A 15,201-nucleotide genomic window follows, 5' to 3' on the forward strand; every position below is an offset into this window, starting at 1 on the left:
TTGTAGCATGGAGTGGCATAGAGTGGAGTTTTATAGTGTGGAGTAGAGTGTCAGAGTGAAGTACAACAGCGTGGAGTGTCATAGAGTGGAGTAGAGTAGAGTGGAGTGTTATGGAGTAAAGTACAGTTACTTACTGTGGAGTAGAGCATTGTCGAGTAGAGTCTCAGAGAGTGGAGTGTGGTAGAGCAGAGTGGCCTAATGTGAAGTGTCATGTAGTGGCATAGAATGGAGTATAGTGTCGTGGAGTGGAGAGGAGTAGAGCATCGTAGAGCTGAGTATCGTAGCGTTGAGTGAAATAGAGAGGAGTGAAACGCTATAGAGTGTAGTAGAGTGCCATAGAGTGGAGTGTCATGCCTTCGATTGTCGTAGAGTGGAGGAGCATAGAGTGTTTTGATGGAGAGTGGTGTAGCACAGAGGGGAGTAAAGTGACATAGAGTGGAGTGCCATAGAGTGGAGTGGAGTGGAGTGTGGTAGAGAGGAGTAGAGTGGAGTGGTATATCATTGATTGTAGTAAAGTGTCATATAGTGGAGTGGCGTAGCATAGAGTGGAGTAGAGTGCAGGAAAGAGCCATAGAGTGTCAGAGTGGAGTGGAGTGGAGTAGAGTGTCATAGAGTAGAATGGGCTATACTGGAGTGGAATGCCATAGTGTGGAGTGGGATACGTTTGGAGTGGCATGGAGTAGGGGAGAGTCTCAGAGAGTGTAATGTGGTAGAGTAGAGTGACCTTAAGTGAAGTGTCATAGAGTGACATAGAGAGGAGTAGAGTGCTGTGGAGTGGAGAGGAGAGGACTAGAGCATCATAGAGCTGAGTATCATAGCGTAGAGTGGCGTAGAGTGGAGTGGAGTGGCATAGAGTGTAGTAGAGTTCCATAGAGTGGAGTGTCATGCTGTAGTGTGTCATAGAGTGGAGGGGCGTAGTGTTGTTGTGTAGATTGGAGTGGCATAGAATGGAGTAGAGTATCATGGAGCTGAGTGACGTAGAGTGACGCAGTACAGAGTGGAGTAAAGAGTCGTAGAATGGAGTGAAGTGCTGTAGAGAGGAGTAGAGTGGAGTGGCATAGAGAGATTGTAGTAAAGTGTAATAGAGTGGAGTGGCACAGCATAGAGTGGAGTGGAGTAGAGTGCAGTAAAGTGCTGAGAAGTACAGTGTGATAGACAGCCGCAGTCGGTAGTGGAAGTACCTGCCGGGCGGTGACGGGGGGAGGGGCAGGGTGGGGGGTAGTAATGTATGGATCATGGAGCTTTACAGGTAAGTAAACATATAAATAAATAAAATGAATTTTGTTGCGTGCACAGCATCCCCAAATGCTTAATGCTTAATGCTTTCTCAGCAGACCCCATACCTTAGGCCATAGATGGTAAATCTACATCATAGGTGCTCTTCTATCCGGAAAGGTCTCTCTCCAAGTATGTGTCACCTATTCGTGCACCCCACTAAAAACCCAAGTACGCGGTCCAAACAACAGCTGCATCTGTATGTTTTGTCTAAGGGCTAAGGCTTGGCCAGAACAAAATAACAAGGAGCATTGTTGTTCGACCTTGCACATAATGTTCAGTCAAAATTCCAGGAACATGCATAGAGTGAACACCACGATGAGTTCTCATGTGAAAGCAGTCTTTGAAATTATTGCAAACAATGAAGATGTGTAGTAACGTGTGCAAAGCAGCAGGCAAGCTGCAACGTGCTCATGCTAAGTTAGTGAAAAACAACAAGGTCCCTATGGGCCAGTTGACAAACCCTGAACCAAGAGGTTGTCTTTAGTATCAGAAAACATTTACACCTATCAATGACAATATCCAACAAGCATTTACAATGCAATGGTCTCGGCATTGTTAAAGTTAGAGCTATTGGCATTGCTCATGACATTTTTTTAATTTATGTTTTTGTTTTTAAAACATATAAATAAATGGCATTGTCATTTACAATGACAATAGCTTAATCTCTCGCATTTGCGAGAGATTAAGCTATTGTCATTGTAAATGACAATGCCATTTATTTATATGTTTTAAAAACAAAAACATAAATAAATTTTTTTTTACATTTACAATGACAATAGCTTAATCTCTCGCAAATGCGAGACCTATTTCATTTGCACCCACACACAGAGCCCCCCACACACAGAGAGCTCCATACACAGAGAGCCCCACACACACTCACACACAGAGCCACACACACACACACACACAGAGCCACACACACAGAGCCACACAAACACACACAGAGTCCCCCACACACACATAGAGACCCCCCCACACACATAGAGACCCCCCCACACACACACAGAGCCCCTCCCAAACACAGACACAGAGAGCCCCACGCACACAGAGAGAGCCCCCCACACACAGAGAGAGCCCCCCACATACAGAGAGAGCCCCCCCACACACACAGAGCCCCCACACACACAGAGCCCCCCACACAAACACAGAGCCCCACACACATAGAGAGCCCCCCCAACACACACATAGAGCCACACACACAGATCCACACACACACACACACACACACACACACACACACACACACACACACACACACACACACACACACACACACACAGAGCAACACACACACACACACACAGAGCCACACACACACACAGAGCCACACACAACACCACGCCACCACCTTTCTTTGACGGTGACTGTTGCACTCAAATTTTCTGGTGGAAGGGCACAGGCCTGTGCATACATTTCCGACTCTTCCGTGAATCAAGCCCAAATCAGAGAAAAGGCACAATTCTCTGCAAAAAGTTAGCAATCTGTATCCACAGGTTTTTAATCTTACAAAGGTTCAATTTCTCGAATAGCACCCCCAAAAAAACTCAGCTGTAAGGGGAGTAAAGTGGGCAATCTGCACCACAATGCTCCACCCTACAAGCAACTTTTCCTGAATTAAGGATTTATCCATTGATGTAGTGCAGCATGGCGCAAGAATTCTAGTAGCTGAGGGGGGAGGTAAAGTTGGGCCTGTTGGTCGACCAGATCACAAAGATTGTCTGTGACTTACTCTTCTAGCCCCCCCAGAATTAAAAGAGTAAGACAGTAATAGTCTTAGTTTAACGAGTAAGCCGGGCCTACTCTTGACTTGTGCCTGAAATGCCCGTATAAGCCAGGAGTACTACAAGAGTAAGCTAGGCCTACTCATGTACCAATATTTGTGAATTGGGTTACTTTTTATCTCTTCAAGGTGGAAAAGGGCACATTCAATTGGCTGGCTCCATATTCACAACATCAAATTTGAAAGTGCCCACTACATCATTTCAGCAATATTATCAAGGGGGCATGTGCAGGTCATTATTGACTGAGGTGTAGTCAGTAAGAGGGCCCTTTTCCTCCCTGGTCAATTACTACATCGGAGTACCCCTAAATGTAGAACATGTTGCTAATGTAAAGCAGACCCATAAATAATTCACACAATTATTTGGTGATGAGGAAATGGTGAGGAGTACTGGAAGGGAGAATGAGTGGGATACACATTAAGACATTATAAATAAATGGTATATTAAATAAAAAATGTTTTGCTGCAATTATGATGTGTTTTACAACATAAACAACGCTTTAACAACGTTCTTGTGAAGTTCATGTTTACAGAAATATGTGAGAAACAACAACATTTTGTCATCTAACTACATGGGCATCCAGGGGTAGCAGCTAAATCACTCCGATGCCCTGGCATTGGCCAAGGTTCTCTATGCTTGTGACATGCACAGAAATTAAACAGGGTGATATGAACTTGACCCGAAGGTATTTGAGCGCATTACATGATCACCGTTTACATTACACATTCATTTTTTGTAGGCACAGTGATTCAAGGTAATCTGGGCACGAATCTACAGAACTGAGCTAGATCTATTGGAGAACGAAATGCTGGGGCCCGGGGCCAGAGCCCACTTTGCCCATGCCTTAAAACCGTTCTGATTCTATACATCTTCCAGGTCATTATTTAGAAGTCAGCAAAAGAACACGCGTTACGTGATAACAAGGTGAAATAATTGCCTTTTTATAGCGCCATGAAAGGCACCGCTTTGTTTAGCGGATGCTGGTGTTAACTAACATTTATAATTTCATTCCTATTAGAAAGTACACATTAAACTGCTACTTGGCGCTTAGTATTACAATCTGACATTATTCAAACCCGTGACATGTATGTTACATTCAAATATCTAGTGTAGGCGCATTAATACACCGAGCGACCTTAGAAACACAGTTGCCCAGTCACTGCTGTTGGTATACCTGTCTGAAACGCAGCGGTGAGTTTATGTTTGCTAAAAGGCAGAGTCGAAGCAGGCGCTTTTGACCCCCAGCGCGCTAGATCTCAGTGGAGCAGTAGGCGCATTCACTCACTGAGAGTCCCGGGATCTTTACAATTCAGCCAAGCCATATGTGTTTTCAGGAGGACGAGCTGACAAAACATAGCAAAACCACCACATTTCATAGGAACGAAAGGAAATGTCTCCTGCGTCATACAAACATACAGAAAATGCAATTAAATAAATCAAATAAATAAATGCCATGATCTTTATTTTCATTGTTACCATCGCGGCACACGGAGCTTTCAGTTTCTCACAATTGATGCTATTTACTCTCTCAAGCTGTGGTTTGTTGCCGAAGGCACAGAGACCAGACGCGGCGACTGACGAGCGCGGAGCATTTAGGAGGTGGCGGGGAGGGGAAGCCGAAGATGCAGTAGGTAGAGGGGAGGGGACCACACACATCAAGCAGAGAGGGGCTCCACGAGGGGGCTGGGGGAGGGGAGGGGAGCATAAAGTGATAGAGAGCCCGGGGGAGGAGTAATGGGGCAGGTGACAGCGAGGAAGTGGACTGTACATCCGCCCCTTCCCCTGCCATCAGGCGCGAGGCGTCATCTCTCACTGGTCATCGATGAAGCGTGTGCACCTAACACTGAAATAATGTTTAAGTTCATCATTCGACAAGACATACCCTACACTAAATCTGACAAAATAACGTCTTGTTTTCCATGTCCCGCACACCTCTTCACAATGTTGCCTCGTTCTGAACCTTGTCCCTCTGTGTAAAGCCCAGTATTTGTAAGCGAAGCCATCCCAAATTCTTCTCGACATCCCTCCAAAGGTCGAAGAGACCTAGCACACACGAACCGGAAAGAACTTGCAATGAACTACACGCACCTCCCAAAGATGAAGCCAGAAAGACGCTCCACGCAATAACCGCTCCCCCTACAAGTGAGAACTCAGAAAACAAACAGCGACGAAGGGCACGTTACACGCAAGTTGCCACTGAGACGACGGGCACAAATGTTTACCTACATCAACAAGCACTTGCCATGATGTTGTGTTTTCGCTGTAAGCCCCGTCCTTTTCAGACAGTCCTCTTCTAGAGGAAGAAAGAAACGAAAAAAAGGCACCCCTCAATCCGAAAAGGAAGGGACTTACAGTGAAACCACAATGCCAGAGAGACCTCTTCACCAATGGCTGGCTGCCGTTTAGGATGCCAGCCAATGGAGAAGAGGGGCGGGTTCATGCCCCACTACTAGGAGACATAAGATCTCGCGAGCGAGACCAAGCAAACGCAGCCTACGCTTGCCGGGACCTAAAAAGGGGAATCTTCAGTCATGTGCCCTTCCAGACCTCCAGAATCCTTATCAACATGCTGAGATTGACCAAGCTAGACTACTGTAACACCCTGCTGGTAGCACTCCCTCGATAAAAGTTTGCTCCCTTGATAAAATAATCAACGTTTTCACTCATGTATTATGCAGCTTACCCTGGCAGTTACCCACCACAGTACACGGAGAACCAGTTGACTCTTCTTTAAAATGTAGAGCACAACAAAGTCTCTGGTCATGATCTTTCTAACCATCCTTAATACGCCCCTCCTATTCTTTCCTTTTCATACAATTTTGTTCACAACCCATTCATGCCTCTGTACTACCACTGGTCTGCCTTACCCTCTCCACGGTCAGAAAGCCACCTCACTTCTCTTCTGGAATTTTAGAGAGCAGTAAGAGCCCACATGCTTGATGTGCAGAATCCCATAACACCAAACCGACTGGCTGATGCCAACTCTACGAAATTGTTACGTTTTTCCTTTGATACTTTCTTCTATTTCCATCCATAATATTCTCATCCAAAATAAGGATACCTGTAACCACCTAAACTGCTTTATTAACTTACGATAAACCATACTGATAGTACGCCCAGCTGCTCGAGAAGTAGATTAACTTGAGTAAATATTTCCTAATTGTATTCTGTTTCTAGAGGGAAGGACAACAAAGTCAAAGGTACAGGCACCTGGACTATACAATGCATAGAAAACCATTCTCAGCCGCCATTCTGAATGTGTTCATTTTGTTGAAATAACATTTAAAAAAAACATTTAATTTATTTCACTTTTGTTTTTCCTGCAGATTCCATAGGTTTGTCGTGGACGTTTCTTATCTATGGTCTGATGGCAATGTTTGCAGTTGTATTCATTTATTTATATATTCCTGAAACTAAAGGAAAGTCACTTGAAGAAATTGACAACGAATTCGCAAATAAAAGGTGGGTCGTGTATGAACAGAATCCCCTAAAAGGGATATTTTTGTCTAAGGACAATACAAAGCAGTTAAATGGCAAAGCCTTGCCTATTAAATGCTCAAATTGGTTGTTGATTGTGAGACCAGATAAAGTAGTAACATACACTTTCCTAGTCTTTAACCTCACAGATATTACCACTACACCTACTAGGGTAAGCCATTGAAAGTCTTCAAATAATGTCTCTGTATTACTAAATTTGTAATTTCGAATGGCCCTCAAGACCTGGCTGTACGAATAAGCCTCCGAAGCCTCGAAGCTCCAGTATACCCTGCTGGATTATTAGCTGCGCTTTATAAATCCTGATTGATTGATTAAAATCAGAAATTTTGAAATGTAAACGAGGAAAGGCTACTAAATGAACATGTATGTATAGGCTATCAAGTTAGATGCAACATTGCAGAAGAAAGTGGAGAACAGATTCCTTGTGACCTCAGAAGTACATCCTCCTCCCATAAGACAAGTAGCACAGTGGCCCTGATGTATACTGCAACTGACGTGACAGAGATATGAGGCAGCACTGGAGAACACAAGACCGTTCGATTGCCTAATCTACGAATACAAAACTGTTAATTCCAGTGTTCCTAGAGCACAGGAGATGTTGCCCTCTGCACCGTATGTGCTTGAAGCGACGAAAAAGGCATGGGTTAGGTTTGTTACCGGCTACGCTTCCCAGAAACCATTAGACCTGCTCGTATTATTTTTCTTTTCAAGAAACCTAAGGATTAGAGTCCACACAGGAGCCAGGACCTCTTCTTTTCTCCCAGCAGTTAAATCTCTTCTTCCCATTGACTCAATTGAGTCAAAGTGGGCAAAACAGATCAAAACAGAGAAAGTGCGACAGGAGGTAAACTAACCAAAGTAGAATTCTGTCCATCCCATAATGAAAGAACATGTGGCTCTGAAATCAGAGGGCTAAGAAGAGTTTGATTTGGCTCAGGAAGGAGAGTTAATAGAAACATGATTGTAAGATCTTATCAATATGTCTAATGAAAATCAATCAAAAGTAAAATCTGGAGGCATCACCATCAAGCAAGGGTTGGACTAATACCCAGAAGTGCATTAAAGCCATGTTTGAACAGTTAATGGCATGGTAAGTTTGTAAGCGAATACATTCCTTTTTTTAGGGATTGGACTTCAAAAAGCGAGAAGACATTCAGTCCTTGATTGCCTCACCACAGGACTGCAGATGACGAACATCCTGGGGGTGATCCAAGAGGACAGATTTGGATATTAGGGTACGCTGGTAGATAGAAATGCTGACTCCAGTGACCACATCTCCCAGCTACTCCATATACATCTTGAACAGCATATGCTTATCTACTTGACCCCTGGGATGTTTGCATAGCAGGGGAAGGTGGCTAGACTTGGAACCATCACATGAATAAACAGGGAGAAAGTGAAATGTTCAGATAAAGGCTTTTTAGATATTTTGAGCAGAGTCTGCAAAACCCTGTCTTACAGCTACTAGTTGTTCAAATAGTACATGCATATTATATTTTCTGTTTGGTGAGAAACTGCTGAAATATAGTCCAAGTGACCCAAACGGAAGAAGCCACTATTCTGTGAATGATGTCTCCAATGTTGCAGTAGTTGAGAAATTGTATCCTGAGCTGGCCTCTTAGGACAGGACACACTGTCTGAGTTTGTGGAGACTGACAGAGATGGTACAGGTTTTCAGGAGAGATTCAGGCACAGCTGGTACAGGTAAGAATGGTGGGGCGGGGTTAAGTCGACAGACAATGTTATAGGAAAAATAAATAAAAAAACTTCCTACCTTGCGCTCGCTGCCTCAGTGAGTCAGCGATGCGGGGAGCGCAAGGTAAGTAGTTTTCCCTTTCCTATTGTCTGTCAACATCACTGCTGCTCTGCCCCGCCCCACTGTTCTTACCTATACCGGCTGAACCAGGAGAAATTACATTACTCCTAACATACTAACAAGATGCTTGCAGTAAACTCAGGTGCTCAGATTGTTTGTTGATACTCACAACAGTGATCTGTTTCTATAATATTTATTTAATGAGCGATGAGATGCAGGTCCTAGAACACTAGAGAGAAAAGAGAACAATACCATGGTGTTTTACATGTACATCATCTTTTAAATGCAATTCTGCTTTGATTTTCAGTTGGAAATACTTTCAGTGTTATTCAACTGCATGGAAGAGATCAAAACCTAACCCAAGCAGGCGAGAAAAATGTTTTTGAAGTTTGTAAAAAAAAAAAACATCATTAGTTTTTTCAAATTGAAAACCCTTTGCATATCTGTCTCTTGATCTGCTGTTGCATTTTAACCTGACAATATGATGGGGATGTTGCAAAAGACTGTGGATATACAGATGAGTCTGAGCAGGATATTTGCATGTCTTAACCATTGTCGTTAAATATCTTTCTCTCACATTAGAAGGAGGCAAATAATATTGCAATACCACAGTCTCAGAATGTGCAGTGTTTTTCTTAACAAATCATGTAGTCAAAGACTAGTGGGGGATCTGGGGGGGGGGGATTTGGTGCTCCAGTTACATTTCACATTCAGGATCTTCTTGCAAGAGATAGTGCACCCCCTGGTTTCTGTGCTGCTGAGGATTCAAAAATCCAATTTTAAGATTTTAGGACTTTCATTTACATGAACTCTCTGAAATCAGAGGCCTGGTTTACGCAGAGGCACATGGGCAAATGAGTCACTGTTCTTGACTAACTAAAAGAACTTTCATTCTAAAGATTATTGTGAAGAAAATGGTTTATTGTAGGTGTTGGCGTGAGACCCCACTGTCTAATAAACACACTACCTGTAATAGGTCCAGTCAGGCTCATTTGAAGAACATTAGCTCAACCCTGGGTAGCTGTCTCTCGGCAGTCAGGCTTTATAAAGGAACAAATATAAAGCATTAAGAACTACCAAAACAGTCGAATAAGGAATGTAAGAAACCAGGCCCTTTTACAGATGCCCCCACTTTTTGCCCCAATTTGGCCTACTAGAAACTGGTTTTCGACTCTGACAGTACACTGAAGCCGCTAACTAGTCCCCATTGCCAGTACTCTCTCCCTTAAACCGATATGTGTGAATTGGTAACCCCAATTGACAAAGGACTTTAACCCCCTTATAAGTCCAAAGTGGTACCCAGGGCATGGGTGTTAAAGGTGTTACTACTGAAAGCAGGACTGTTATTGCACACTGCAGGAGCAGCGCAAACTGCTCGAACTCGACTTTGTACTCACCATATGTGGCAAACGCAGTGCACTATTTTTAATATATGCCAGTCACCCCTAAGAAAGGCTTCCTAAGGAGGAAGGATGCATTATATTAAAGATGTGGACTTTTAAGTGGAAGCTATATGCCTCTACAGTGGCCTTTACCATTAAAGGATACTATAAGTGATACACGGTCCATTGGATAACATGGGTTGGCACCCTGGCAAACCCGAGGTTGGCAGCTCCATCATGATACCACCTAACTATGTTGTGTTTTTTTATCAAACAATGTGCCTTTTCACCCTTGACGCGAATTGCGTGTCGAGGACGTTGTGGCATGCACCCAGGTGGCTACCTTACAAGATGCCTACCAGGTTGCCCCAGCCTTTCCTTTGCTATGGCTGTCAGCCCGAGCTTGCTGCTGCCAAGACAGGAATCTGACTGGCTGCCAGGAGGTGTGAACTCTCAGTCAGAAACAAATACCTGGAAGGGAAGGAGGTCACACCTCCCTGGCAAGCAGGCCAGTGAAGTGGCATATCAAGGCTGTGAGCTTCATATGCTGCACTGCCTGTAAAATGCAACCAGGTTGCCTCACAAAGGAGGACACAGCCCTCACCCTGCCCCCAGCCAAATTTGCACCGGGCATGTGGAAAGAATTTGCATTCAGTAGGTCTACACCCCCAGAAGGCTAGCCACACCTCCAGGGTGGACCACCTGCACAGCCAAGGACAACTTCCTTCATTTTTAAAAGTGGTAGAATAGTGGGTTCTGGGCAGAAATTGTGACCTACACCTCCGGCTGTGGTCACCTCAGTGGCAGATTAGCCCCTGTGGTTAGTAGCCCATTGGCCACTTGCACCCACATCCCTAACTAAATCTAGGATTTAAGGGCTACCCCTGATACCAAAACCTCAGATCTGATCTGACTTGTATAAGGACAAAAGAAAAGACCTGTGTCTGCTGCAACAGGAGCATCACAAACCAACAGCGTGATACTCTGTACCTGTAGCAACCTTTCTGGAACTGCACAAATGTGGCTCATCTTGGAGCAATGTTTGGCTCCCCCAGCAAGAGGAACCCCTTTGAGAGCCAAAGTTATCACCAGACTCTCCTGGACTAGTGGCACTAGTCCTATGCAACATCAGGTAAAAACAACATTTGAAACCAAAGAATCGCTGGCCATCGGGCCTTCTGAGGGATCGCCTAGAAGTAGATGGTCCAGTGCATTGTGAGAATCACAGTCTTGCCCTCCACAAAGTTTCAGGTGGCTACCTTGACCCCCTGCACCTCCTGATGTTGAAATAACTTTCTGCTGTGCTTATTGCTGCCAAAGCTTAGTTGTTACCAGTCCGGTAGCCACCACCTTTACACAATCTTCACCTCAAGGGGACTCTGCAAAATCTTTATCTGACATCCACTGTCATTTTATTATTGACATTTTGCACCCTGTTTCCCACTAGCACTGTGTAAGTGGTAAAACCAACTCTCCAGCAGCTCCCGCTTTAACACCAAGGACAGCCAGGGAACTCTGCACCCGGGCTTCTAGAGTCCGGTAAAATCGAACTGGCTTGGTACTGGGTCCCACATCACCTTTACCCTCTTAGGGTTCCACGTAACTAGACCTACAAGTGACTGATTGTCACTAGTGGTTTTTACTATTGACCGCAATGATAATGTTTCACAGTATTAATTTGCACTGATTTTATGGTGTCTAAATTAAGGCTAATATCTGATTTCGTTTTGTAAATTAGTATTGGATTTCTTTCGAGTCATATCCATTACTTATCGTTCATGTTGGTACTCTGAAATGCTTAACACATATTGTTCTAGTAAACCCTGACTGCTCTTTGCCACTCTATCAGGACTGATATAAGGATTGTTATTGTGAATCCAAGGACCTTCTTTGATGTTTGTGAGACTATTGCATTGTGATGCGTGACCAGCTTCACCACATAATACTCCACCTTCCTACAAGGGAGGAACGAGACACAATAAAAATCCAACACTAATTTATAAAGATAGGTTGTGTGTTTATGTTCGAAATCACACCTCAACAACAAAAATCCACCAGAGCATTCCGGCGATATGAATTTTTAAAGGAACAATAAATCACTGCTTTTTATTTTAACACAATATATCATTGTGATGGGCGACACTCGCACTCAAATATTGCAAACTTTAGAAATGTTTTATAAAGTTGTAAACTACTGCTCCAGGCTGCTGCGAGTAACTAACTCTGGCCGGTAAAAATTCCCAGAGACCAATGAACCTTGGTTGGAGTGCTACTTCACAGCTAAATCAGTCTCCAGTCGCGTTTTAGGCTCCATTGGTTGACCGCCATAGACTATAAGATAGTGGTCCTGATGCAAAGGATACAGGATGCTGAAGGATGCTGATCTGGTGATGCGGATCTTCCTGGGATCACCCCTAAGAACATGAACCGTGTGGGCCGACTTTGACCAAAGGGGTTGATGGCTCTTGAAGTCCAGTTGAAGTCCAGCCAAACAGCAGATGCCACTGGTCTCTGGTTACAGCAAAACCATTTATTCTCTTTAACTGGCGAAAACCTCCATTTTGGTCGACCAAAGTACACTCCAACGGCTCTCCAGGGTTTAGCAGACACTGTTGCAACTTTTGATGGTCAGGTCTTGGTTTCCTGGGGTACACATTGGTGGTCAGGCATTATTGGCTATTGATTCCTCAAGGAAGACTTCTTCAGCTTTTGGGGCCCAGTAGCTGTAACAAGAAGTCAGTCAACTGATTCTTGAAGCCACTTTTTCTGTCTGAGGCTTGGTGCCAACTTTTCCTTGAGCAGGGCACCACAGGCACGGTCCTCTCTTTGCTAACCCACAGAGATGCAGGTGGAGTCCAGTGTTTTATTGAAGCCTCTATTTGCTGGGTCCAGGGAAAAGCAGGGCAGTCCTCATTCCGTCCATTCTTCAGTACAGACGTGATCTCCGGTCTAGATGCCAAGGGTACCACTTTTATGCCCAGGTTTGGCCCTTGGGGATGTGGCGACTTCTAGCCAATGGGCTACCAGATGCCCTCCTGCCTAGTGATGGCTTTCTGTGAAGTGTAGCAACCAGTAAACCCAGAATGCACAATTCTGCCCACTCACAAGATGGCAGAACCATTCTCCTGGTGTGTGGAGCTCGCTAGTCCATCCCAGAGGTGTGGCCGCATGGGGGATATACGCCCATGTGAAAAACGGTTTGACCCTGAAGTCAACCTGTCTGCAATACAAAAGAGCAGCTACCCTCATGTGTGCCCTCCATTTGCCCTTCTAAAGTGGCTTACCCTTTGCCATCTTGTAAGGGAGAAGTCATACATCTTCCAATGTCAGGCCCTTCACATTCCTCTCTGGGAGTCGTTCACTCCTCCCCCGGTGAGTGCGGAAGGCTGTCTGGTGGCCAGCGACTGCAAATGGTCACTAGAAAACTTTGGGCAACAAAGTGGCTATTTAGTACAGTTGCCATACGTGCATAAAGTAAATTAAATTTGACTTGACAATCAAGTCGGATTTATTGCATGTACTCTTTCAAACCTTGAGATATCAAATTTAGTAATCCCATTCAGATTTTGCTCTGCTGAGTTGCCAGAGTGTAACTGCACTCACCAATTGGGCTACTAGCCTTTTCACAGTAAAAAAGACAATGCAGAGTTTTTACTGCCAGGACATGTAAAGTCAAGAAACACATGTCCAACCTTTTAAAATGATGCACACTGCCTACAGGGCTCAAAGGGCCTGACTTATACATATTAAAAAGGAAGGTTTAGGCTTTTCATTACTTCAAAGTTGAGTTAGTAATGAAAAACTGCTCTGCCAGCCGACAATGGTGTGCTGGGAGTAATACTTAGCTCTGTCAAATTCATGGGGCCACAAAAGGTGCTGCAGTCCACACAAGACACTTCAACGTACAGGTCCTGGGTACCATATACTAGGGACTTACAAGTAAGTTAACTTGCATCAATTGTGGGTGAACCAATCAGACATATACCTTTTAAGAGTCACAGTAATGGCACTGAGTACTGGTTAGCAGGCCTCAGTGCACCTTCAGAGTTGAAAAGCTGGCAGTATCAGTCCAAAGGCTTGAGGGTGATCATGCAAAAAGAGTCAATCCCTTACAATCATAATTTTCAATAAATGTCAATCACTGTCTTTGCCACAATACTAACTGATTGAATTGCTTTACAGGTTTCTGAAAGCAAACATAATGTGGAGAAGGTCTAGACGGAGAGAGTTCTCTGGAGCAGAGTATCGAAGAATGGACGTGTCTAGCACTCCTTAGAGTACCGTCACCGACCACTGACAGAAGCCATTGCAGCATTTTAAGGGCTGTGCTCCCGTGTTCTGTAGAAAATATAACCTATTGATCAACGTCACAGATTTCTACATTTTTAACTGAATTGAGTTTCATTTTTTCTGGTGTCCAGAAATCGGTGTTGTTTAATATGGTGAAAACTTTGCACAAGAAATATTGGTATTGATAGTCTTTATAGAGCGCGCAATTGCCCCAAGGGGCCGTCGTGGTGTTGTCTGCTAGATGTCAAATATGAGTCTGGGGTGGTTTCAGAGCCACGGAAATGTCAATTATCAGAAATATATGGGGGACAAAATTATTCTCTAAATGTCCTTACTGTAAGCCCAATGACACCTAAATTGAACTGAGGAACCTATACACGAATGTGTAGAATGGAGCAGTGCGCTTACATTCGACAGAACTGTGCTGTCTGCCACAGGCCATGCAATAACATTCTGTTAGTGCATGAGCTGTATACAGCACAGCTTGTAATTGACGGGGAGGTGGTTGCTGCTTAGTGATTCTGAGGCCTGATGTCTGGAACTCTTACACTAACACCAGCAATTACTGCGTTACCACGTATGACTGAGGTATTAGAACAAAAGCAACTGAACAAATGGCAATACTGTAACTTCTACTTATCAAAACCTTTGGTTTCTGAGGTTTTTTTGACGATCAGTCAGAATAAATCTCTTTTATTTTTCATGAATTTTCTCAACATTTTTGTTGGTTATGATTCACCAAAGTACACAAAATATATAAGGAACATACAATACAAGAAACAATTTCATAAAAATGACAATTTCATAAAATACACACTGCCAAAATAACTTTCATACGTTGTTGATCAACATTAACAGTCCAATCTCATACTCTCAAACATACCAGACATACATATGTCACTATTGACAATTGAATATCGCAAAAAACAATTAGGTTACACCAAAGAAACTTTTTGGATGAATTAGTGATTCTTAAACATATTAAATGATTGTTTACTGGATTATGATTTTAAGGTGTAGATAGGCGGTCTACGCGTTTCGAACCCCTAGCTGGTGGGGGGGGGGGGGGGGTTCTCATCAGGACCTCATAGCTGTGGAAGAGAGAAATAAGATCTCTATCACTAAATGAGGGGAATATGTAAATGAACTAGCTGAC

The 15,201-nt window shown here is 43.8% G+C and overlaps 1 protein-coding gene across 1 annotated transcript in view; it reads left to right on the forward strand.

The window, feature by feature from the left end:
- Positions 1-14,656, forward strand: part of SLC2A10 (solute carrier family 2 member 10) — a 129,498-nt gene extending 114,842 nt beyond the window's left edge. The window contains exons 4-5 of the mRNA XM_086932596.1: positions 6,386-6,521; positions 13,938-14,656. Coding sequence (XP_086788722.1) covers positions 6,386-6,521; positions 13,938-14,031 — 230 coding nt within the window. The 3' untranslated portion in view covers positions 14,032-14,656. The remainder of the gene's footprint in view (positions 1-6,385; positions 6,522-13,937) is intronic.
- The last annotated feature ends 545 nt before the right edge of the window (positions 14,657-15,201 follow it).

The sequence above is a fragment of the Lissotriton vulgaris genome, chromosome 7, assembly GCF_964263255.1.
Source record: "Lissotriton vulgaris chromosome 7, aLisVul1.2, whole genome shotgun sequence".
NCBI classification, from domain to species: domain Eukaryota; kingdom Metazoa; phylum Chordata; class Amphibia; order Caudata; family Salamandridae; genus Lissotriton; species Lissotriton vulgaris.